We start from the raw sequence: 23,589 nt of genomic DNA on the forward strand, positions 1-23,589 counted from the left end.
GACTATTGCAGATTACAGCATGCATAGCACGGATGTCCTTTTTTATTCCAAGTGACAGAGCTACACTGTAGTTGTAGTGGAGGCATAGTCAGAGCTCTGGTAACATGGAGTGTGGTAGAGTCAGTGTGGGAGGCTTTCAGGGGACACATTTCAGACCTCGAAATATAGGCTTGGGCCGCGTCAGGTCTTGTTTCGTGATGTGTAAATGGCAACAAAATATTTCAAAATGTTCCTTCCGCTGAACCAATTAAAAGCTTTTACAGATATAAGTAAGTAACAGCATAAACAGCATCATTTGCATACTTGCCAGGGCAAGTTATCACAGTAAACATTCCAGTTTAAATCGACTGAGCACACAGCATTTTAATAAATTAGGGGTTTGATTAAGACTTTCGATAAGATTGTGTGCTGTTAGATGAAGGTAAGTCTGCTTGCAGGTTGGTACGTTTTACACGTAATGGGTGACAAATTGAGTAATAATATAGGAGATCAAGTCAGTAACATTTACCATCATCATAACAGCTAAACATAAAGTACTTTGCCTTATCAGGCAGTCCTGTTAGTCCTCTTTGTAGCCTTGAGTGGAAGAGTTAATCATGTTGTTTATCCATATCCCGTTTAGGGCCTCATGAACATACCTCTTTTTTTAAGAGACTCACATAAACAGCCCCTGGGCTTGGAATGCCAAGAAGAACTAAGCTGTGCTAAACAGGTAATCAAAATCTGCTATTCATTTATTTCAAGTGCCCCTTGAAATTACAAGGGTGACCATACATTTTACCTCTTAATGTTGACCTCTGACCTTACTGGAGCTGACCAAGTGATTACCACAGACTACAAGAACAAAAATATCAACAATGGTGTTATACCATTCTAGAATGTGTAAATGACAACAATTAGTCTCGACGTGAAATATTTGTTGACCCAGGTTTAAGGTGAACGTTGCGCATAGGCCAAGTGTAGTGGGAATTTAAACATAGTTAGGTGCCTCTATCAATCAAGGTCAACTATATATAGACAAAATTGACTTGTAGCACAATTGGTACAACACAGAGTCTTAGCGAAATAAAACATAACATAATGTTCATTTCCAAGATCTTGCCCTTCAATCCACACAGTGACGAAATACTGTGGGCTTGTTGATGTGCAAAAACCAAACCTCACTTCTACTTCTATCCAATTATGTGTAAAACAAATCTCATTGCCCTAGAAATCTCGCAGACATGATCCACAGCACCTAAGGCCCCCCCAGGGTGAAGTGCCTCTTTAAGATAGCTAAGTAAGAAAACCCTACTCCAGTGTTTGTAAGAACATTGTCAATAAAGAAGTTATTAGCAAATGTTGTGCTATAGAGAAAGACAAGTGATATTTAAGATGCTCTTTGAAGCGATGGGGTTTAGCTGTTTACTGGAGATGGGCAGGGGCTCTGCTGTATATCAGGAGAAATTGGTTCCACCAAAGCATTGCCAGGACAGAGAATAGCGTTTTATGTATTTTCTTATACCAGCTTTGCATTTATTTGCCTTCAAAAAGAAGTGTTCTGCTGCCTATTTTTGATTAATATGTTTTACACTACATTCATATTTCTGCCATGTTTAATCAATGATAATTATCAATCCCAATGAGGAAGAGGGAGACTTTAATGTCAGCCTGGAAGTTCCCCCAGAGCACTGTCAATCACCTTTCATCTGCCCACGCAAAAAATGAAGCTCCTCGTGTTGCCAAGGGGTGGAAAACTGATTTATTATGGCACATTAATATGTTAGCATGTATAGCCTACAGTTTTATTGAAAAATGGCAGCCACTGTTAAGACGCTCGTCCATGGGTGGAGAGTGGACTGACCGGGGGTCCTGGGAGAAACCAAGATTCCCCCTTAGGCAGTGCTTACTCTTTAACCTTCCCCATTGGATTAGTCATTCGGCGCGATCATGCTGACATTTCACTGATGAGGAATTCATTAGGCACCCGGAACACTCTGTCTCCGTTCCTATGACTCTAATGGCCTGGGTGTTTAGTCCAAAGTCTAGATGAATCTGGCCGTTGATATTACATCATTCTGAACCGTCGTCTCGGATATATGATTTATAATAGATGAGCCAACTCCTCCGACCGGACCTCAGCACATCTCTCCTGACTGCATTAAATGTATAGTTTCAAATCACTTTCTTCTGACAGTGAAGCCAAAAATGTTAATGTTGGAATGGTTTTCAAGATTCTTGCTCAGGTTCATTAATAACATTTTACATGTTGTCAACATGTGGGCAGCAGATACTGAGGAGGCGGATCCAATGCTGCCTCTATCTTAACCGCCATGTGGTGATTCTGTCCATCCATAACAGAGTCTCATGACAGGCAGGCTAAAAACCCAAACCGAATGTGAACCAACGTTCAATTAATTAACTATTAATTGAGTAATTATTTAACCAGCCATTCCTTTGGGGACACATCTTTTTTTTTCCTGAAATATATTATTTTTTGTAACGGATCTTTGTTAAACATTGAGTACAATCACAAGAATCACGTTTTTCTATACTCCTGAGGAATAATCCGCAGATTAAATGGAAAACATACAGACGCCCGGAACCGTAAGGTGAAAATAGTTTTTTTCGTGCTGCATTTTTAAGTTTCTCTCCTAATTTTGAGATAAAATGTATTTATCGTTCTAACAAGAAACCCTCTCGAAATTACGAGATTAATGTAAAATACTTTTGATTTTTAAAAGTTAATCTCGTTATTTCGAGATATCTAAAGATGCAGCACCAAAAATAAATATTCTCACCTTACAGTTCAGGGTAAAACAATCGTTTTTTTAGTATACATCGTTAAGACAATTTTCATTTTTCAATGATCCATGTGGTGTAGAAAGCTTGTGACAACCTTTAGGTGGAGAGGTGGGACTGGCAGGGTATCAAGTGTCTCCAATAGAACTGTTTTGATGCCTGGAAAAGTGTTTGACGATTAAATGGGCAGGGATAAACTGTTATATTTGATATGTTGTATTTCTTCTAAAGAAAATCTTCAGTATTTTACAGCTGGATGTTAGATGTTTCCTGAGCCTGAAAGTAGTCCATACTACAGTAATTCTTCAAACAGACACTGTAAAGTTCAGCTAACGGGACTTTGAAGCTCTCTTCAGCTAACTTTAGTCATCACTGGCAAATAATATATGGAAGTAATGGGGACTGTGATCATGTAAAAATAAAATCTGGTGCATATTTTGTTTGTCATATCTTGAGTTAAACATACGTTTTTAAACAGTATTTATTTCAATCAGATTAAAAGCCTTTCTTTCATCAATTCTTTTCTCTTTGTCTGCCAGCTTGCATATCGTTGCCATGGTCGCCTCATTCACGTAGCTTTGAGGGAAATCTTCAGCAGTTCTGCTAGTGATCAGAAATGTGTTTGGATCTTAGTCTAATGTGATTATACTTAAAAAGGTGTACCTGATTAAACAATTGACATTAAACTAAAAGTAACATATTGCACAAGTTGATGCAAAATGACATTTATTTGTTGGAAAAATAATGTAATTATTCAGGTCAATAATGTATTTTAGTCATTATTATGGATAATAAAAATATATATATATTGGATAATTGAGTGTTAGATTTACAGAGGGTGTTCCGTATTATTGGTATTCCTGATTTGTGTTTTTTCAGAAAACAAATCACATATTATTGCTTCACAGTAAAAAGCTAATTACTACAGTTTAGTTGCTATTGGGCAATTCATAAACCAAAACACTACCAAAGTAAATACCTAAAAAGCATCCAACATATTTCTATGTTGTCATTGCGTGCAATGAATATGGCATCAACATATTACACTTTTGACTAAGCTGTTTAATACACTAAATATGCTATGCTGATTAATCTAGAGGTTCACATACTTATTTCAAGAAATATATGTCATGTTGTAAACATTTTCTCAATGAAGAATTTTTTTCTTCTTCTCAGCACTGTTATAAAGGGTGCCTTTTGTTTAAGGCAGGGGTTTTCAACGGATCAGCAAGCAACTGGTAGCTCTCGCAGCCCGTTTATAAGTGTCACCAATCATTTCTGAAGGTACATGCAGTTGTCATGTGCTCCATAACAAACTGTCATGAACAGACATAACAACCACCAGACACCCCAGGCTTCCAGCTACTACTGTGTTGCATGTAGGCTTACCTGGCAGAAGAACTGTATATCATGGGGAAATTCACCAATATCATCCGAGACATGCATACGCCTCTTTTGATAGATATGTATATTTTCTTCTTTCAGAGCACAGAATTATGAACCGGTGACAAGGTCATTCAAACCAGTAAAAAGTGAGGTGATGTCAAACCTGACGTACAAGCTCTCATATGCGCCCTGCATTCTGTATCCAACAGTCCCTGAAGAGTCACAGGTTAGGCAGGATGGTATGTAACAGACCTGGAGGACCAGCTGTTGAACTCAGTCAATAACTCATTGACTATGCGATTCACTAAATTCAACACACACTATTTTAAATAGCTTTGAACAGAATTCAACTTGGCCACAAAGCAGATCTTCCATCTGAGCGAAAACTGACCCAGTATGAATGGGCAGCCCTGGGCACTGCCAAAGACTAGAAGAATAAGATACTTAACTGCATATGCTTTAATAACCTAAGATGACAATGACAACTAAAGGGCTTAGCAGGAGCGATTCACTGCAGAGATAGAGTCTGAATCCCTCAATCTGCATCAAGCCATCATCTGCAGTAACTAGAGCTATACATCCAAACTGCACTCTAGTGGAACCAAGCAACATTATCATCATTCACTTACTGGACGCAGGTTTATTGTTTCTTAAAGATATATATTGTTTTTTTTCAGTAACCAGGTGTATATGAGGTTAACGTTTCACTGGATTCATAAGATGAAACTCTTCTTCCCTGGATTTCCGTAGTGACTCTAACAAACGTTGACTTGACAGGACACAATCTGGGTAGAGTTATATTACATCATAAGTATTTCAGTTCACCCCGTGGGGAAAAGTAGCCATTCATCTTTAAATATAAATATACATAAAAAATGGAACTCATTAAATATTTAGTGATTTTATTTTCCATACATTTGCAAGTTTGTCAACATTAAATAGGTTCTGGATACTAGGGTGGAGGAAATTCATCTTCTCATCCCTTCATCTGTGAAGTCTTCACATATCCATCCACCCCAGAAAATAAACCAAAAAGAACAAAAGCAATCAAATCGTCCGGAATATCAAACAAGTTGTACGCATATTACACACTCACACATAGAAATTCTGGAATGAACCTGAACTCCTCAGGAACTCCTCAGGAACTCCTCAGGAACCAAATTCCCACCTCCATGAAACAGTCATTTCATAGTCTTAAATCACTCGTGCAGATTGTGCCTTATTGCCTTTAAAATGGCTACGAAAAATAAAAGCAAAAACCCACCAAACACATAATGTCCCACAACCTTTACAATCCATTAGAAATCTTCACAATACAGTCAAAGGATGTCAACCAAAACCAATATTTGCTCTGGATTGGCTCATCGTTTGTTCTTTCACTCCTTTGAAGTCACACGTCTTTCAGTCGTCAGCTGTTTATTTTACAAAATTGTTCCTAAAAAATAAATACAAATATTTCCAAGACTGTGGTTGTCTGTGACCCAGATAGAGTCTAACCTTTGTCACAGTGTAACCGTCCACTGCTGACCGCTTCCATAGATGCACTTCACTTCTCAGTATTTCATCTAAATGTTTTTCTTTCCTTGTTTCTGTATCATTCTTCAGCAATGTCCATTGTTATAGGGTGACTGGAGAAAATAAATAAATAAATATAAATGAATAAATACATAAATAGTTTTTTTCTTAAATAAATACATGTTTATCTCAGAGAGTTTGCCTTGGCTTGGGAACAAACCCATAAACACATGTTGAGTTTCATAACGTTCATATAACTTTGAACGTTGTCAGTTTCAACACTCACACAGCTAAAAATGGACAGTGATTCCGGATAAATATACCCAGAAAGAAATGTAAAAGCAAATAGGACTGTAACCAGTAGTGAACCTATGTTGCACTCCTTTGCTCCTTATTGTAAACGGAAAAGAGAATGAAATGTCCTCTCATCCCTCATTTAATCAGCCCACCTCTCACCCTGAAGTTCCAACCCCTTTAAAAACCCCAAAGACTCCTTGAAAACGCACGATTTTTAAATGAAAATGCTTTCTTTTTTTTTCTCTTTTTCTTTTTTTTACAAATCGATTTCCAACTCCCACGGACAGGGCTTCGGGCTCTGTCACTGGATCGGCTGGAGGAGGGCTTTTAAGAACAGTGTTGACAATGGACTCTTAGTACAGTGCTGTGGATAGAGGGACTCGCCGGGGGAGGTGGGGGGAGGTGCGCGGTACCGGGCGAGGACACTGCTAGGACCCTTCTTCCTCCGGATTAACCGGGACATAGTAGCCGGCCAGCTGCCTGAAGCGTGGCCCCCAGTCGCTGAGGTAGGAGAAATCCTGCTCCGACGTGGCGGACATGGTGTGGATCGAGCTGAGCGAGAGAGCCGGCGAGCTGGTGCCCTCAAAGGCATACGTCTGGAAAGAGTCGTAGGGGGGCACCGACAGGTCGGCGTCGGCCTGCTCCACCTTCTTGCAGATGTAGCCCTTGAAGACGGAGAAGTCGGCGGCCCCGCCGTCGCCACTGACCCGCCCGTGGATCCACTGGGGCAGCATGCGCAGGTCGGGGCCGGACTCCGAGGACCCGCTCTTGGCCTCTGGGAAGTCGTACAGGTTGCGCAGGGCACTCATGTCGTAGGCTTGCGTGTCCTGCTCCCCGCCGCCCTCGTCGTTGTACTTGATGACGTTGTCGCGCATGTCCTCCTCGTCCTCAGACATGCGCTGGCCCTTCCGATGCCGCTTCAGGGTCAGGATTAGCAGCACCAGGACTGCAGAGGTGGAGACAGAGCATGGGATTAAGGTATTTTGCAACGTCCAACCGTGGAGACATCAGAACCTGTGTGTTTGTGCAGTGCAGATGTTCTGAACCAACGCTCTGGATTATAATCTCAAATCGTTAGCACATGTGCATTGGCAGAAACTTTCAAAGAGGCCTGGTAAAGGCTAATTTAAGGCAAAGACTAATTGAGTTTACCGATGGATGCATACTTTGACGGCAATATAGTAAATTGTCTCTCAAGCAGAGTGGAATACATGATACATGAATAATTACTAGATTATGGTAGTGGTAAGGATACTTTTTTGGCCTTTTTTAGTAAAAGGTTTTAAACTGAGATGAGAATGACAGTAACATTTCTAATACTTGGGCATAGATTCTCCACAGGTGCATAAAAAGACATCCTTGATTGCTCATCCATAAATAGTTCTCCATATGCTTAATAGAGGCTGATCTGTCCATCAATACTCATTGAGGTGAAACGTGCTGCAGTGGAACCAGACAGAATACCACAGCAGACTTCTTGTGTATTGACGCGCACCTACAGAGGACGTCTGACTCAAAAAGGATAACAATTGAGATCACTTAGCAGTCTAACAAGGCAGAGAAAAACCAAAGGTATATCTATCCAAATAAATCAGTGAGGGCTTTAATCCAAGATAACTTATTTTAATTACTGCTTTCATGTCTGATTAGAAATATCCACTTAGCTGTAGCCCCGCGTTTCCAACCATATCGTTATTCTGTAGAGGCCCCGGTTTATTAATTCATTAACTCTAACTTCCTGTCTACAACTAACCGCACTAAGTGCCATCACTACGGCAACACGACAACAACAACAACATTCTAATCAGAACTGAATGTGAATAACAACACCAGTATGTATAACTATGATATACCTCTTCCATCAACAATAATGTAGATCATGACAATAATGGAGTAATATATCACCATGGATGTTTATTGCCATGTGGCTCCTCAGGAACCGTCTCCCAGTAACTCTCAGGGCTTCAGTCTCGTTTAAGCCAAAACCTTAATATCGTACCGTGATATATATATACACATACAGTGGGGAGAACAAGTATTTGATACACTGTCGACTTTGCAGGTTTTACTACTTACAAAGCATGTCTGTCATTTTTATCATAGGTACTCTGTGAGAGACGGAATCTAAAACAACAATCCAGAAAAATCACATTGTATGATTTTTAAGTAATTAATTTGCATTTTATTGCACAACATAAGTTTTTGATACATCAGAAAAGCAGAACTTAATATTTGGTACAGAAACCTTTGTTTGCAATTACAGAGATCATATGTTTCCTGTAGTTCTTGACCAGGTTTGTACACACTGCAGCAGGGATTTTGGCCCTCTCCTCCATACAGACCTTCTCCAGATCCTTCAGGTTTCGGGGCTGTCGCTGGGCAATACGGACTTTCAGCTCCCTCCAAAAATGTTCTATTGGGTTCAGGTCTGGAGACTGGCTACGGCCACTCCATGACCTTGAGATGCTTCTTACAGAGCCACTCCTTAGTTGCCCTGGCTGTGTGTTTGGGTCGTTGTCATGCTGGAAGACCCAGCCACAACCCATCTTCAATGCTCTTACTGAGGGAAGGATACATGGCCTCATCCATCCTCCCCTCAATACAGTGCAGTTGTTCTGTCCCCTTTGCAGAAAAGCATCCCCAAAGAATGATGTTTCCACCTCCATGCTTCACGGTTGGGATGGTGTTCTTTGGGTTGTACTCATCCTTCTTCTTCCTCCAAACTTCAGACGGGTCTGGACATGCGCTGGCTTGAGCAGGGGGATCTTGCATGCGCTGCAGGATTTTAATCCATGACGGCGTAGTGTGTTACTAATGGTTGTCTTTGAGACTGTGGTCCCAGCTCTCTTCAGGTCATTGACCAGGTCCTGTTCTGGGCTGATCACTCACCTTCCTCATGATCATTGATGCCCCACGAGGTGAGATCTTGCATGGAGCAACAGACCGAGGGAGATTGACCGTCATTTTGAAATTCTTCCATTTTCTAATAATTGCGCCAACGGTTGTTGCCTTCTCACCAAGCTGCTTGCCTATTGTCCTGTAGCCCATCCCAACATTGTCCTGTAGCCCATCCCTGATGTCCTTACACAGCTCTCTGGTCTTGGCCATTGTGGAGAGGTTGGAGTCTGTTTGATTGAGTGTGTGGACAGGTGTCTTTTATACAGGTATCGAGTTCAAACAGGTGCAGTTAATACAGGTAATGAGTGGAAAACAGGAGGGCTTCTTCTACCTATGATAAAAATTACAGACCTCTACATGCTTTGTAAGTAGGAAAACCTGCAAAATCGGCAGTGTAGCAAATACTTGTTCTCCCCACAGTATATATATATATATATATATAGATATATATACTGTATATATATATATATATATATATAGATATATATACTGTATAAATATATATATATATAGATATATATACTGTATATATATATATATATATATATGTATATATATATTTGCATAATTAAATATAAATGCAACATGCATTCTATAATGTGTACATTAGGTATTTTTCTATGGATTTCACATGACAACAAAGCTTTTAGTGAATGTAAACAATTTCTGTGGTATTTTATTTCAGCTCATGAAACATGAGACCAACACTTCAAATTTCGTCATTGGTCTTTTAGCAGTTGTATTGATAGTAGTAATCGGTTTGATAATTTCCAAACCTGACTGAAAATATGTTTGGCTCAGAAAATTCCTGGCCTCATTGGTTTATTAAAATTAGATACATTTAGGATGAATGTTTAATCCCACTTCAACAGGCCAAAATTTCAAGCTGGTTTTGTAAAAAAATCATTGTTATAACAAATGTAAATGATTTGGAGTGCAATTTCGACATTGTAGTAAGGATATTTGATCCCAAATACAGAGATGTCTTCCTCTATCCATATCAAATAATGGATTAATGAGGATTATTGGAGACTAGCAAAAGACACCAGAAATGTGACAAATGTGTTATATATGAAAGGCCCAAATATTGTTGGCACTATAATGATTGAATTGCCTATTGAGAGGCAAGGGTACTGTGCATCTATTCCAAGATGTACCAATCTGAAAATGTCATGATATCATCCTGAGGCTTTTAACATTGTCCTATACATGGTCTGTGAACTGAGCCCTGTAAAGCCTGAAACTGGGGGCAACAGACGGGCTTTGGCGCTTCATGGCTACACATCGCTGTCCAAACACTGATTGCTTCTCAAGTGGCAGGGTCATGGTAGAGTCAAATGAATTAGTACAGCCTGGAGATATGCAGTAGGAGCCCATCTTGCCCCTCGCGTTCGCTGGTTCGCCTGAAGCCATTTTGACCTGTCAACCTGACATAAAGTTATTTCGGCGTGACATGAAGTTACCCTGTGCACTCGCCCCCGCCCCCAGCACCAAAGAAAGTAAATAAAGTAACCTTGCACATGTGCCCTATCGGGCAGCGTATGTGTTCGCAGAATTTGCTTTCTGCAATTGTGGCCATTGGAACAAGCTTTTGTGTTCGTATCAGGTTTTAGGACCCTTGCTTTATATATCGTTGCAGTTCCACTTTAAGACTTTAAGCTGTCAAGGGCTTAAAGGTGATGCTGTTGTCCTGTCCACCGGACCTGACAACACCTAATCACATAGCTTTATCGTTGTCTGCTCACTTTTCATCAAAAATGAATGACGCCTGATGAAATATATGCACCAGTCTGGAATGAAATACATTTCTTGACTGTCAGTGTTTGGCCAAAGTGAATTTTGTATCAATAACTGAAAATCAATTGCAATTGCCTATTTTTGGGACGGTGTCGGGATGAACCTATTTTGGGAACGATATGTCCACACCATAAACCTGACTCTTAAAACTTTAACAGAATTGTTTGTAAGACATGTTTTTGTTGCTTTGACGGGTTTGCAGTTTTGCTCTACTGAGTGGTGTGTCATACGGTTGACTTGTTTTGTAACTAACCTAGGCCATCCCAAGCTACAGGCCCCGGCAACCTTTTAATGTTGGCCTTAATGCATGTGACTACATTATTTGATGAGAGAGAACTCACTGGGAAAAGTTTAGTATCCACTGCAACCTCTCTCCCCACATTACAAAATAGATGCTAACCAGTAGAATAGCCTCATACACTAAATGCAATGATCCTTCAGTGAGCTAACTAGCTACTGTAGTAATATTATTTTATCGTAATGAACAGGGTTTAATAAAGCAGCCACGGCGTCGTTCTGCACAGAGTCAATGCTGAATGGAGCCAGCTCAGCCATGCTGTACACTCAGCCGTCCCACTACGCTACAACACAGAACGGAGCCAGCTCAGCCATGCTGTACCATGCTAAAACACAGAATGGAGCCAGCTCAGCCATGCTGTACACTCAGCTATCCCACTATGCTACAACACAGAATGGAGCCAGCTCAGCCATGCTGTACACTCAGCAGTCCCACTACGCTACAACACAGAATGGAGCCAGCTCAGCCATGCTGAACACTCAGCTATCCCACTACGCTACAACACAGAATGGAGCCAGCTCGGCCATGCTGTACACTCAGCTGTCCCACAACGCTACAACACAGAATAGAGCCAGCTCAGCCATGCTGAACACTCAGCTATCCCACAACGCTACAACACAGAATGGAGCCAGCTCGGCCATGCTGTACACTCAGCTGTCCCACAACGCTACAACACAGAATGGAGCCAGCTCAGCCATGCTGAACACTCAGCTATCCCACTACGCTACAACACAGAATGAAGCCAGCTCAGCCATGCTGTACACGCAGCTGTCCCACTACGTTACAACACAGAACGGAGCCAGCTCAGCCATGCTGTACCATGCTAAAACACAGAATGGAGCCAGCTCAGCCATGCTGTACACTCAGCTGTCCCACTACGTTACAACACAGAACGGAGCCAGCTCAGCCATGCTGTACCATGCTAAAACACAGAATGGAGCCAGCTCAGCCATGCTGTATACTCTGCAGTCCCACCACGCTACAATACAGAATGGAGCTAGCTCAGCCATGCTGTAAACTCCGCAGTCCCACTACGCTACAACACAGAATGGAGCCAGCTCAGCCATGCTGCACAATCAGCTGTCCCACTACGCTACAACACAGAATGTAGCCAGCTCAACCATGCTGTACACTCAGCAGTCCCACTACGCTGCAACACAGAATGGAGCCAGCTCAACCATGCTGTACACTCAGCTGTCCCACAACGCTACAACACAGAATGTAGCCAGCTCAACCATGCTGTACACTCAGCTGTCCCACAACGCTACAACACAGAATGGAGCCAGCTCAGCCATGCTGTACACTCAGCTGTCCCACTACGCTACAACACAGAATGGAGCCAGCTCAACCATGCAGAACACTCAGCTGGAGGTCAGAACATGATATCCTGGGTGCCCGTTCAGTCATCCAGACTAGCCTCCAACATACAATTTACCTGTGGGAAACTGATCCCGGAGTCTGGCGTTTCCCCTCAAAATGATTTCTAAAGTCACCCATCCCTTTTTTTTCTCCAAGCACTGACTTTGCTGAGATTTACTGCACTGAGTAAAGTGTACTTGCTAACGCTGAGTTGTGTGCTGGCCCCACAAGGCTATTTCAAGATGAATGCACCAAATGTAAGTCCTTTTGTATAAGGGTGTCTGTTAAAGACATTTATATATGGATGTAACAGATTACAAAGTCAAATTCTTCTAGTGCTGGCTCCATCTGCTGTTGTACAATATCATCCGATTTGTGATTGCTCTGGGTTTTTACTGCTCAGACTCTCCACATGACTAAGCCCAGACATTGTGAATGTGAGAGTCCATTAACTCAAATCAAATTAATGACAGTACACTACATTTTTTAATTGGATATGTCAATGAACCCTTATATCTTGAAGGATTTGATAGTCTTCTATTGAATTCACTGGTTGACGAAGAGCGCCGTCCCCTCACAATGATATTATCCTTAACTGTGACCTTGAAAGACACAACTGAGAATTTGAAACATTCGTTGTTTCAACTTCCTTTACATTTTATCCCCTCCCTCTCAGAGGGAAGAGAACAATAGAAAAAACACAACAGTGACAAACATTAACCAGAAATAAATGCCTCAGTGAGTGCCACAGTGATCGTCTTTATTTTGTATGATCGACTTTAACACAAACACTCAGAGTCACAGGGAAAAACGTCCCTGCCCCCTGGAGAGCAGCACTTTGAAGAATGTTGGTGGAACACTGTTTATGGTCTGGGGCCTCTGGTATAATAACTCTTTCACCTAGCCTCTCCCCCTAGCCAACACTGTCTCTGTAGCACCATAGGGGAGACAGACTTCTTTGACCATCATATGTGTGTGTGTGTGTGGGTTGGGGGGGGTTCATCCGCGTCTACGTTAATCGAAGAAGTTAATAGCCCATGTTGAGCGGTCACAGAGGCCTCTTAGAATGCTGCATGCAAAACATGAACCCCATTACTCTTTTCAATTCCCACGGATGAAGAGGGCAATGGGAGAGGCAGAGCTGGATCGTAAGACGGCTTTTAACGTCCATATCTCATGCAACGGGGCAGTGGAAGACCCCACCGGCTGTTCCAGTCACGCTGAACATGTGATACTGCCACAGCGACTGTAACACGCCAATCACACGCCAAAGTCTCATGTCCCGCGTGTTACGCGCTGCGTGTAACCCGTTAGTAACCCGTCGGACAGCGGTCTGACCCCGTAGCCGTTGCGTGTACAGGTTGTCATGCCAACGCGTGGCTGCTCCTCTGCGTGTGCAGATGTTCCGATAAGCGGTCCTGACAAGATGCCTAATTTACCCTTGGGCTGCGCCTATAGCGGCGCGAGCCCGGGAGTTCATCACGGCAGATGGGGCCTAATGGGCACGGATGAGCGCGGACACCGTGCCGTGCCAGAATGGATCCATCACGTCCCTCGGTTAAATGAACTGATGGGGGGATTGTTTGTTTGTTGCTAATTAGGCAGAAATTTGTTTTCATTTCACTCGTCGCGCCACAATTGATCTAATGGGGCGCCCACGTTCACATTGAGCACTACGACAGGTATGAAGTGACGGGTGTGAGGCTTAGGGATGAGTGTGTGTCTGGTCTCTGTGTTAGGTTCTATACCCGGTTTGTGTGTGTGTGCGTGTGTGTCTGGTCTCTGTGTTAGGTTCTATACCCCGTTTGTGTGTGTGCGTGTGTGTCTGGTCTCTGTGTTAGGTTCTATACCCCGTTTGTGTGTGTGCGTGTGTGTCTGGTCTCTGTGTTAGGTTCTATACCCCGTTTGTGTGTGTGTGCGTGTGTGTCTGGTGTCTGTGTTAGGTTCTATACCCCGTTTGTGTGTGTGCGTGTGTGTCTGGTCTCTGTGTTAGGTTCTATACCCCGTTTGTGTGTGTGCGTGTGTGTCTGGTCTCTGTGTTAGGTTCTATACCCTGTTTGTGTGTGTGTGTGCGTGTGTGTCTGGTCTCTGTGTTAGGTTCTATACCCCGTTTGTGTGTGTGTGTGCGTGTGTGTCTGGTCTCTGTGTTAGGTTCTATACCCCGTTTGTGTGTGTGTGCATGTGTGTCTGGTCTCTGTGTTAGGTTCTATACCCCGTTTGTGTGTGTTTGTGCGTGTGTTTCTGGTCTCTGTGTTAGGTTCTATACCCCGTTTGTGTGTGTGCGTGTGTGTCTGGTCTCTGTGTTAGGTTCTATACCCCATTTGTGTGTGTGCGTGTGTGTCTGGTCTCTGTGTTAGGTTCTATACCCCGTTTGTGTGTGTGCGTGTGTGTCTGGTCTCTGTGTTAGGTTCTATACCCCGTTTGTGTGTGTGCGTGTGTGTCTGGTCTCTGTGTTAGGTTCTATACCCTGTTTGTGTGTGTGTGTGTGTGCATGTGTGTCTGGTCTCTGTGTTAGGTTCTATACCCCGTTTGTGTGTGTGCGTGTGTGTCTGGTCTCTGTGTTAGGTTCTATACCCCGTTTGTGTGTGTGTGCATGTGTGTCTGGTCTCTGTGTTAGGTTCTATACCCCGTTTGTGTGTGTGTGTGCGTGTGTGTCTGGTCTCTGTGTTAGGTTCTATACACCATTTGTGTGCGTGTGTGCGTGTTAGCTGGTCTCTGTGTTAGGTTCTATACCCCGTTTGTGTGTGTGTGTGTGTGTGTGTGTCTGGTCTCTGTGTTTGGATTTATATCCTGTTTGTGTGTGTGTGTCTATTTACACTGTGTGTGTCTGGTCTCTCCGTGTGTGGTTCTTTACTGTGTGTGTGTGTGTGGCCGTATTGCTGGGAAGCTGATGCCGCCACAGTCGTTTTGCTCCAGTCCATCTGGCCCATTAAGGCACAAGGTGTCCGTTAGCACACCGCTGTCCGTCTTCATTCCCTCGAGCCCGGGTCTCTGGAAGCGTGGCACCACCTCCGTGATTGGCAATACCTCCGTGGGCTCGACGCTGCTCAGAGCGAGAGCCATCTAATAGAGGTGTTGTTTCCATTTTCTATCAATGAATGTTAATCAGCTGATATTAACTTGTTTGTATTGGACATCAGTCAAACTTGCAATGGGCGGCAATGAGCCGAGGTGTTGATCGAAGTACATTTTCAACGACGACAGATGTCCCTGGTCTGTCCACATGCAACATGCTTACCAAACACCACATCTTTTTCATGATCACACTTTATAATAAACAATAAGCCATGTGTAGTTCTGGAGGACAGGAGGGTTACCGTGACGGCAGGGTTGAGACCAGCTACATTGCTTTTCTTTTTTAAGGCTGGTTAGGTTTTGTTTTTTGTTTTTCAATAAAAATACTTATTTAATTTCCTTGAAACGCAATAAGAAATATTGATATGAAATAATTGCCAGTCCAGAGGTTAAAGAGCGGTTTAGTTGCTGGTTCAATATCCAGACCTGTCATTGTGCCTTTAAGCTCCTCAAAATTGCCTTGGATTAGGGAGTCTGGTAAATAAATACATTATAGTTTAGCCTACATTGGATAGTGCAGTTTCCTTTTCTGTCATCTCAACTATATTTTCTTAAAGCATTACCTTAAAGGTGACAGGAAAAGCTCCATAAAATGCTAACATTTTATAAGTAATTTAGGCTTCAATAAGTAGGCTTCATCAAGTACTCATCAATAGAATTGACTAAATTGTGACATTTCTGCCAGGGTATGCAAATTTAGAAAATATGACTGCTCATGCGTTGATTTTGAAAATATGACTGATAATGCAAAAATACTGTCTTTTATTTAAGGATAGTGATCATATGAAGCCATTTATCATCACATAGTTGTTTGGCGCCTTTTTAAATCATAATGATAACAGAAATCACCCAAATGGCCCTGATCAAAAGTTTACATACCTTTGAATGTTTGGCCTTGTTACACACACACAGGGGGACAAACAGGTGAAAATGACAACTAAAGGTGAATTTCAAACACCTGGGGCTTTTAAAACTGCAATTAGTGTCTGTGTATGAATAGTAAATGAGTTGGTCTGCTCTCACGTGGATGCACTGAGCAGGCTAGATACTGAGCCATGGGGAGCAGAAAAGAACTGTCAAAAGACCTGCGTAACAAGGTCATGGAACTTTATAAAGATGGAAAAGGATATAAAAAGATATCCAAAGCCTTGCAAATGCCAGTCAGTACTGTTAAATCACTTATTAAGAAGTGGAAAATTCAGGGATCTCTTGATACCAAGCCAAGGTCAGGTAGACCAAGAAAGTTTTCAGACAAAACTGCCAGAAGAATTGTTCGGGATACAAAGAAAAACCTACAGGTAACCTCAGGAGAAATACAGGCTGCTCTGGAAAAAGAGGCTGCTCTGTGGTTGTTTCAATATTTTTCAAGAACCAATAACATTTCTCAGTTTCAACATTTGAAACGTTGTCTATGTACTATTTTCTGTTGAATTCAAGGTTAACATGATTTGCATTCTCCTTTTCTTTACATTTTACACAGCGTCCCAACTTCTTGGACACAAGTTTGTACTAACCACAACATTTATTCAAAAACATTTTAAAAACCACAGCTTTTCATAGTTACTCTTTCCTGGTTTCACTAAGTCGATAACCTTAAACTGGTCGAAGGCCAAAAGGCTTTTAAAAAACCCAATGAATAAAATATAAGTTGCTTTTGAAGCTCACCATGTTTAAGTTAACAGAGACAATAACCACACTCATTAAAATCACATAAAAACAATACCCCCTGATTGGACGACCCTGGATGACCCAACGTGTGTCCTCCTTTGCACCCTATTACTTATACAGTGCACTTCTTTAGACCAGCATCCTGTACACCGTGGTCAAAAGTAGTGCTCTGAACAAGATAGGGTCTAGGGTGTCATTTAGGGACACAGCTCTGGCTTGTTCATCCATTATTCAAAACAAACTAGATGTGAAACGCATGTTAGTGAAAGAAGCGGGGGGAACCGAAAATAAACCGCATGTGGCGTTCTCAACCAGAGCCCGAAGAGGCAAGCGTCTCATGAAAATTTCAAAGATGACAGTACAAAATCCTCTCTTGCCTTCCACTCCAGCTGAGAGCCGCGAATGTGAGTGCTGGTAACTGAGAACGTCTGAAAAGCCTTGTCTAAAGAATGTTGCTCCAGAGGGACGCAAGTGCTGATGCAGCCATTTCCCCGTTCTTCTACCAGGCCTCTCTCTCAGTTCAGCTCCACCTCCCTTCATGTTTTCCGCGGAGCAGAGTGGTTCGATATCATTCATGAAGCCCAGCTATTGTATGTACTCTTCACTCGAGCAAACAACTTTCTCTCGTGAAAGCAGGCGGAGGGTTGTCCTATGGCGAAATCAAGTGTCGGAGGAAAAACTGTAAGAACATGAAAGATGTATCACGTTTTTTTGTCATTTGTCCCTTGTTTTCCTAGCCTGAACTCTGAAAAAACTCTAAAAGGTGGACGGCCTATTTGAAGCCTACATAACAAGTGTGTTTACAGCAATAGTGGGGGGGGGGGCTGCTTGGTTCGTGGTGGTGCTACACATCTAGATACGTGGTATTTGGCTGGATTGCACACTGAGCTGTCTATCCTGAAACAAGGATAAGGTAATGTTGAAAGAAGAAGAATGTAGCATTGGTAGGGTAGCTGATATGTATGAATGAGGGATAATGTTGTAGAGGTACAGTACATTATACTTTGCTAACGATTTCCAAAAGTTTGTGCTTTTGTACATTATACATTGGGTCTAATTCTCTCCCGGTTTTGTCCCGACCGAGACACTTATCAGATCATGTTTGAGCAGTTGTCTTTCCAACTGTCGACACACTTAATCCAGAGTTTACCAAAGAAAACCGGGATCCTTAAATTCGGTCCCATTCCAAGCATGCAACAGGTGACTTATTCCAGCAAATGAGTCAGTTCAATAATCTCAGACTGAGAATAGAATAAAAACTCTCAACAAGTGTTCACTTATTTTACCCCCCGGAAAACCGTACAATGGCCTCTTCTCTGAGTGCTAACAGCCAAGCCTGTGTTTTAGGGCCTGATTCCGTAGACTGCCAACGCACAGGTGATTGCACATATGCAACAGCCATGTTGGTTTTCTCAGTCAAGAACGGGCAACAAATCAAGGAAAGAAATAAAGCAAACCCTCCCTGAACCCAGGGCTAGGCTCCACTCGGTCAGCGCTTACCTATGAGTATCAGCATGCAGACCAGCAGAGCTATGAGAGCCCCAGGACTGAGGGCGGTGCTGATGACATAGGCGGTGGCGTTGCAGGACTGGATGGCCCCCTCGGGGTCGCAGCCACACACATGGATGGTCAGGGTGCCTGTGGAGCTCAGGGCGGGAGGGCCGCTGTCCACCACCAGAATGGGAAGCAGGTAGACGTTCTGCTCGTGGCGGTTGAAACCTGAGCGCTGGGTTCGGATTCCCGCTGTGTTGTCTGGAGAGAAAGGAAAAAAACACAGATGACGCCACGTCACGCTGCGGCACGTGGATATTCACAGCGTTACCTTACCTTCTGTTTCGTTATATTCACAGCATTACCTTACCTTCTGTTTCGTTATATTCACAGCATTACCTTACCTTCTGTTTCGTTATATTCACAGCATTACCTTACCTTCTGTTTCGTTATATGGCCGATGGAGAAGAGGGGTTAGAGGACACTGAAAGATCAGTCGAGCCCTAGAGGAAAAGTATTTTTGACGCCTAAGAAGTAGATCTGTCTCGTCTCAGATTTAGCCAAATGCACTGCTATTGCCATTGACACAAGGTCAATGGGCATTTATTAAAGGGATCATTCAACCTAGAATGCAGCTTTCGTGGCTCGGTACGCACAGCTTCAATTCATGAATTTGGACGATGCTAATAATGCTAATTCCAGGCTGGAAAAGAGGAGAATAATGGCTTGTTGTGAAAAATGGGCCTTCAAGAACTACTCAGCAGAATTTCACCCAAAAATGAATCTAGGTCGAATATTCCCCTTCAAGTATTTGCAACTTGTTCTTGCACACACAGGTAATAAATATTACATAAACATTATTAAAGTTAAACATTCAGTGTTTTTAAAAATAGATGCCTCACTGAAACTACAATCATACCTAAGAAAATAATATATGTTTTGAAGGACATAAAGCAATTCCATTTCCCAGCCTATACACTTACGCTATCTGTCTTCAAAAGCTAACAAATTAATTTCCGTAAGCGTTCATCGCAGGTAAATCTAAGACAAATTATAACATGTGGAGAAAACGAGCGGACGCCATTGTTTGAAAATAAACCCCATCGGACACTGCGCTGCCTCCCCAGGAGTGTCAGAGTACACTGTGTGGAAGGACTAGCGTGTAAGATGCTGGGCAATCGATCGCCAGACGCATAAATCACGGCCATCGATGCAGTTTCTCCATGGGCCTCCTCAGTGACTGGCAGATAGCACTGTCTTCCCATTACCATGGCTATTTGTGTAGAACAAATTTGCTGAGTATGACGTCTGTGACACTGCGCCTCTGACTTCCAGTCTCCATCCTATTTCATAAGTACGCGACTCTCTAAAAGAAAGAGGATGAGTTGACAGAAAAGGGGCGCAGTTATCTTTATATTTTTTTTTTTCCAAAACATAAATTTTAGTGCAGTGTGAGACAGTTAGTTACTTTAAAATTACCAATTATAATGCTAATTACCAAATAATTAATTTAATTAATTACTCTTCATTGTAGTCATTGCCACAAGCTCATCTTTAATTAGTTTGATACCACAAAGTTGGAAACGGCAGTGAATTAATGATTTTAGGTCAGTTCCGGAAAGTGTCCTTCAGTACCCATAGTTATTACCATGCATATATCACCTAGAAGTTGTGTAAAATAAAGTTGCACGATAGGTACATTGAGGGGTGATGTCTAAACAGTGTTTTTTTTTTCCAGTTACATTTGTGTCACAGGCAGCAGTTAGTTGAATTCAGTATTAATTTACAGTAAATTTGTTAATTAGCACATACTTATAATCAGTTCAAAAGACACTGTTAATACAACGTTTTTTTTATTCCACAAAAAAGTCAGTAAATTATTTTTTTCCCTATAAAGCCCCAAATTAGCTTTGCAGACATCCACAAACAATGACTAAAAAACATTTGTGAAATGAACAAAAAAGTACCAGTTTTGTCCTCATGTATCAAACCTGGAAGACGGAATGCAATGTGAAGCCGCGATGGTGGAAAAAAAAGAAAGTGACAGATCCACTCTGACAGGTTGACAAATGTGTCCATGAAAAGCAAAGTACAGTGGAAAGAGGAGGTGGGAGGATGGAAGGTCTGAGCCACTGCCTCCGTGTGTGTGTGTGTCTCCGTGTGTGTGTGTGTGTCTCCGTAAGAGCATGCATACTGCTGAGCGTCTAGTCAGTGTGTGTGTGTGTGTGTGTCTGCATGTTCTGCCAGGATACAGGTTTGTCTGAGGGTGTATATACACATGCAGCAGCCTGTCTCTCTGCTAGCACATTTCTGTGTGCTTCTCCGTACCTCAGCGTTTACGCCTGTGTGTGAATGTTTGTGTGTCTCCATAAGAGCATGCATATTGCTAAGCGCCTAGTCAGTGTGTGTGTGTGTGTGTGTGTGTGGAGAAGCTGACGGGGGACAAAGAGGTGACTCGACCCATCTGGACGCTGAGCACCGTGTTTTTCCGTACCCCGAACCCCCCCACAACCCACCGCCACCCGCTCCCAGGCACATGACCCAGGGCTCCGCCACCCGCTCCCAGGCACGTGACCCAGGGCTCCGCCAGGCTCCACTGCCACCTCCACTGACATTTCCCTGGCTCGCTAGCCTGACATTTTCATTGTGTCAGATCAATCTTGATTTAGCCATAAGTCACATTCACTTAGGTACACATCTCCAAAGAGAGATTCGCTTGCAAACATGTAATCCCAGTTGGCTTTGCGGGGTCAGTGTTTTTGAAAATGAATAAAAAAAATATAAAATAAAAAATAAATACAATTTTAAAAAATAAAGTTTTGCATCCTTCAACGAGAATTTCACAAAATACTAACAAGAGTGGGTCACAATATTCCACAAGGAGAAATTTACCACAAGAAAAGACTAATTTGGCTCATTTAATTCCTGGTACTTATTGATTGTTTTCTGCCAAAACAATTTTGTATTACAATTTTTTTTTAATCGTGGCCTGATTTTGGTCTGCTGTCCGGTTGGCGACACCAGCCATATAGGAACCTCATCTGTAGTTTTTACTGACCATTTTAATTTGTTTTTCAGAAACAAATCAACAGTCATTTGTTTCCTGAACCTTGTTCTGGAGCTCAAGGGCATCCAAAAAGCAGAAACTCTAAAAACACCCAGATGATGCCTTTTACAAGCACTAAGCATCCTGATGCCACATCACAAAAAACAGAACAATCATGGACCCTTCCAGAACATGTCATTCACACAAATGAATAGAACAGATTAGGTCCTAAAGTGGGACATTATCCTTTTAGCTATACTGTGTATCCTTAGATCAAATGCCCATATGACATGTAATTCTGGCTACACAGTCATTATGTATTTCACTGTGTAATCAATTACCTTTTATGCTACAACATTTCACATACGGTACGCTGTCCTCTAAAAGCTTTCAATCATATGCGGGCAGATCACAGCTGCTCTCAGGGAAGTCAAAAGTAAGCACTTCACAGTATCACAATTCAAAACTGCTACTATAACAGCTGCATAGCCTTTGACCTATAACTTTCAATCCCTTACCTTTGACATCCCACAGGGTGAAGTGACGGTTGTTGGTGGCCTCTGGCGCCAGGGTGAAATAGAAGTGGTGTCCTGACTGGGGCTCGTCCCTGTCCACTACGCTGATGGTATGAATGAGCTGCCGGTGAGAAAGGAAACACAAGAATTGCTATTCAGTGGGTAACGACGAGTTGCGCTTCTTCGTACGGCCATTTCACCTCAAGACACGACCCACCAGCCATGATGGTTCATTCTACTCTCAGTTCTGCCTGCAGCGAACCACCGGATGATACAGTTATCATCACATGAAATCACCGTGTGGCACATCTTGAACGGAGTGGCGCGGCGAGATATGTGGAGAACTTCTGAGAGGGGTTTACCAAATCAGCTGCAGTTATTAAATTAAGTGACTATGTAAAACAACAGATGGGTCTTTCAGAGGAAAAAGAAGAGAGTTAAATCAAAGGGAACACTTCAAGGAATCCTCCTAAAATCCGACGTTTACTTTTCTCATTATACGCTTGTCAACAAACTCATGCAGTTCTGGATTTATTTAACTTGGATAAGTGAGTGAAATCCAAATCCAGGGACATTTCATCAATGCAGATTCTTTCATGCGTTTTCCTGCCTTGTCTACAAACAGGAAGAGACAGTGTCCTTCTGCTACTTCTCCCAACAGTGCGCACACACACACACACACACACAGCAGGAGCATACACACACACAAGCATCTCTCAACACTCTCTTACACACACATACACACACATATATGCACAAAACAAACACACAGACCTGCACACATGGTTCTCATAATAAATAACCTACCAGTCCTACCAGTGCCACTATGCAAGACGATTTAAGCTGCAGATTTAGAGAGTGTAAAGTCTGGTTTTCCGTCCTTATCCTGGAGGACATGATTTCCCTGTTCATGCTTGGGAAAATTTTATGTATCATATGTTGTGTGGTAATGAATTAACTAGTTCTAAGTTGTTTTTATTTTTATATCTCTTTAAGACAGTTGCATGTTTTCCTAATGTAAATGGTGGTTGTTGGGTAGCATATTAGAGAGATGACATCACTGTGCCCATCCACCTTTGGGTCTCTACTTCTGTGAAATTATTTCATAGTTTTATTTGGATTTATACAAGCTTTTACCAAAGTGGCAGCTAGTTTCTCATGGGAACAAATAACAAAACGCTGATACAACTGATGCAGTCGTTTTACCTCTCTCTCACACAAACATACAAACACACACACAGACACACACACACAAAAAATGCAATACGCTCCTTCATGAACAATTCCACATCTTGGAAAGTATAGACAAACAGAACTGCCCCTCGTCCCTGCCCTGACACTAAGCATTTTCATTGTTTTGAGTGAGTTTCGTGTGCAGGAATGACACTCGATAGACAACGATAATAAAAATGTGTGCGAGTTGTACCGTCTTCAGCTCATCACATGACCTGATCGGTAGGCTA

At 42.3% G+C, this 23,589-nt stretch overlaps 1 protein-coding gene across 3 annotated transcripts in view; it reads right to left on the reverse strand.

The window, feature by feature from the left end:
• Positions 1-5,069: 5,069 nt before the first annotated feature.
• The window catches only part of LOC105016715 (cadherin-22), a 163,605-nt gene continuing 145,085 nt past the window's right edge, over positions 5,070-23,589 (reverse strand). For 2 of the 3 annotated variants that reach the window (XM_010880735.3, XM_020055179.2), the window contains 3 exons: positions 22,130-22,247; positions 18,575-18,826; positions 5,070-6,925 (listed from right to left, as the gene is read on the reverse strand). In XM_010880735.3, the coding sequence (XP_010879037.2) occupies positions 6,408-6,925; positions 18,575-18,826; positions 22,130-22,247 (888 nt within the window). In that variant the 3' untranslated portion in view covers positions 5,070-6,407. Of the gene's footprint in view, positions 6,926-17,274; positions 17,754-18,574; positions 18,827-22,129; positions 22,248-23,589 lie in introns of those variants that run through there. The other variant, XM_020055180.2, reaches the window with a different exon arrangement.

This window comes from Esox lucius, chromosome 17 (genome assembly GCF_011004845.1).
Source record: "Esox lucius isolate fEsoLuc1 chromosome 17, fEsoLuc1.pri, whole genome shotgun sequence".
NCBI classification, from domain to species: Eukaryota; Metazoa; Chordata; class Actinopteri; order Esociformes; family Esocidae; genus Esox; species Esox lucius.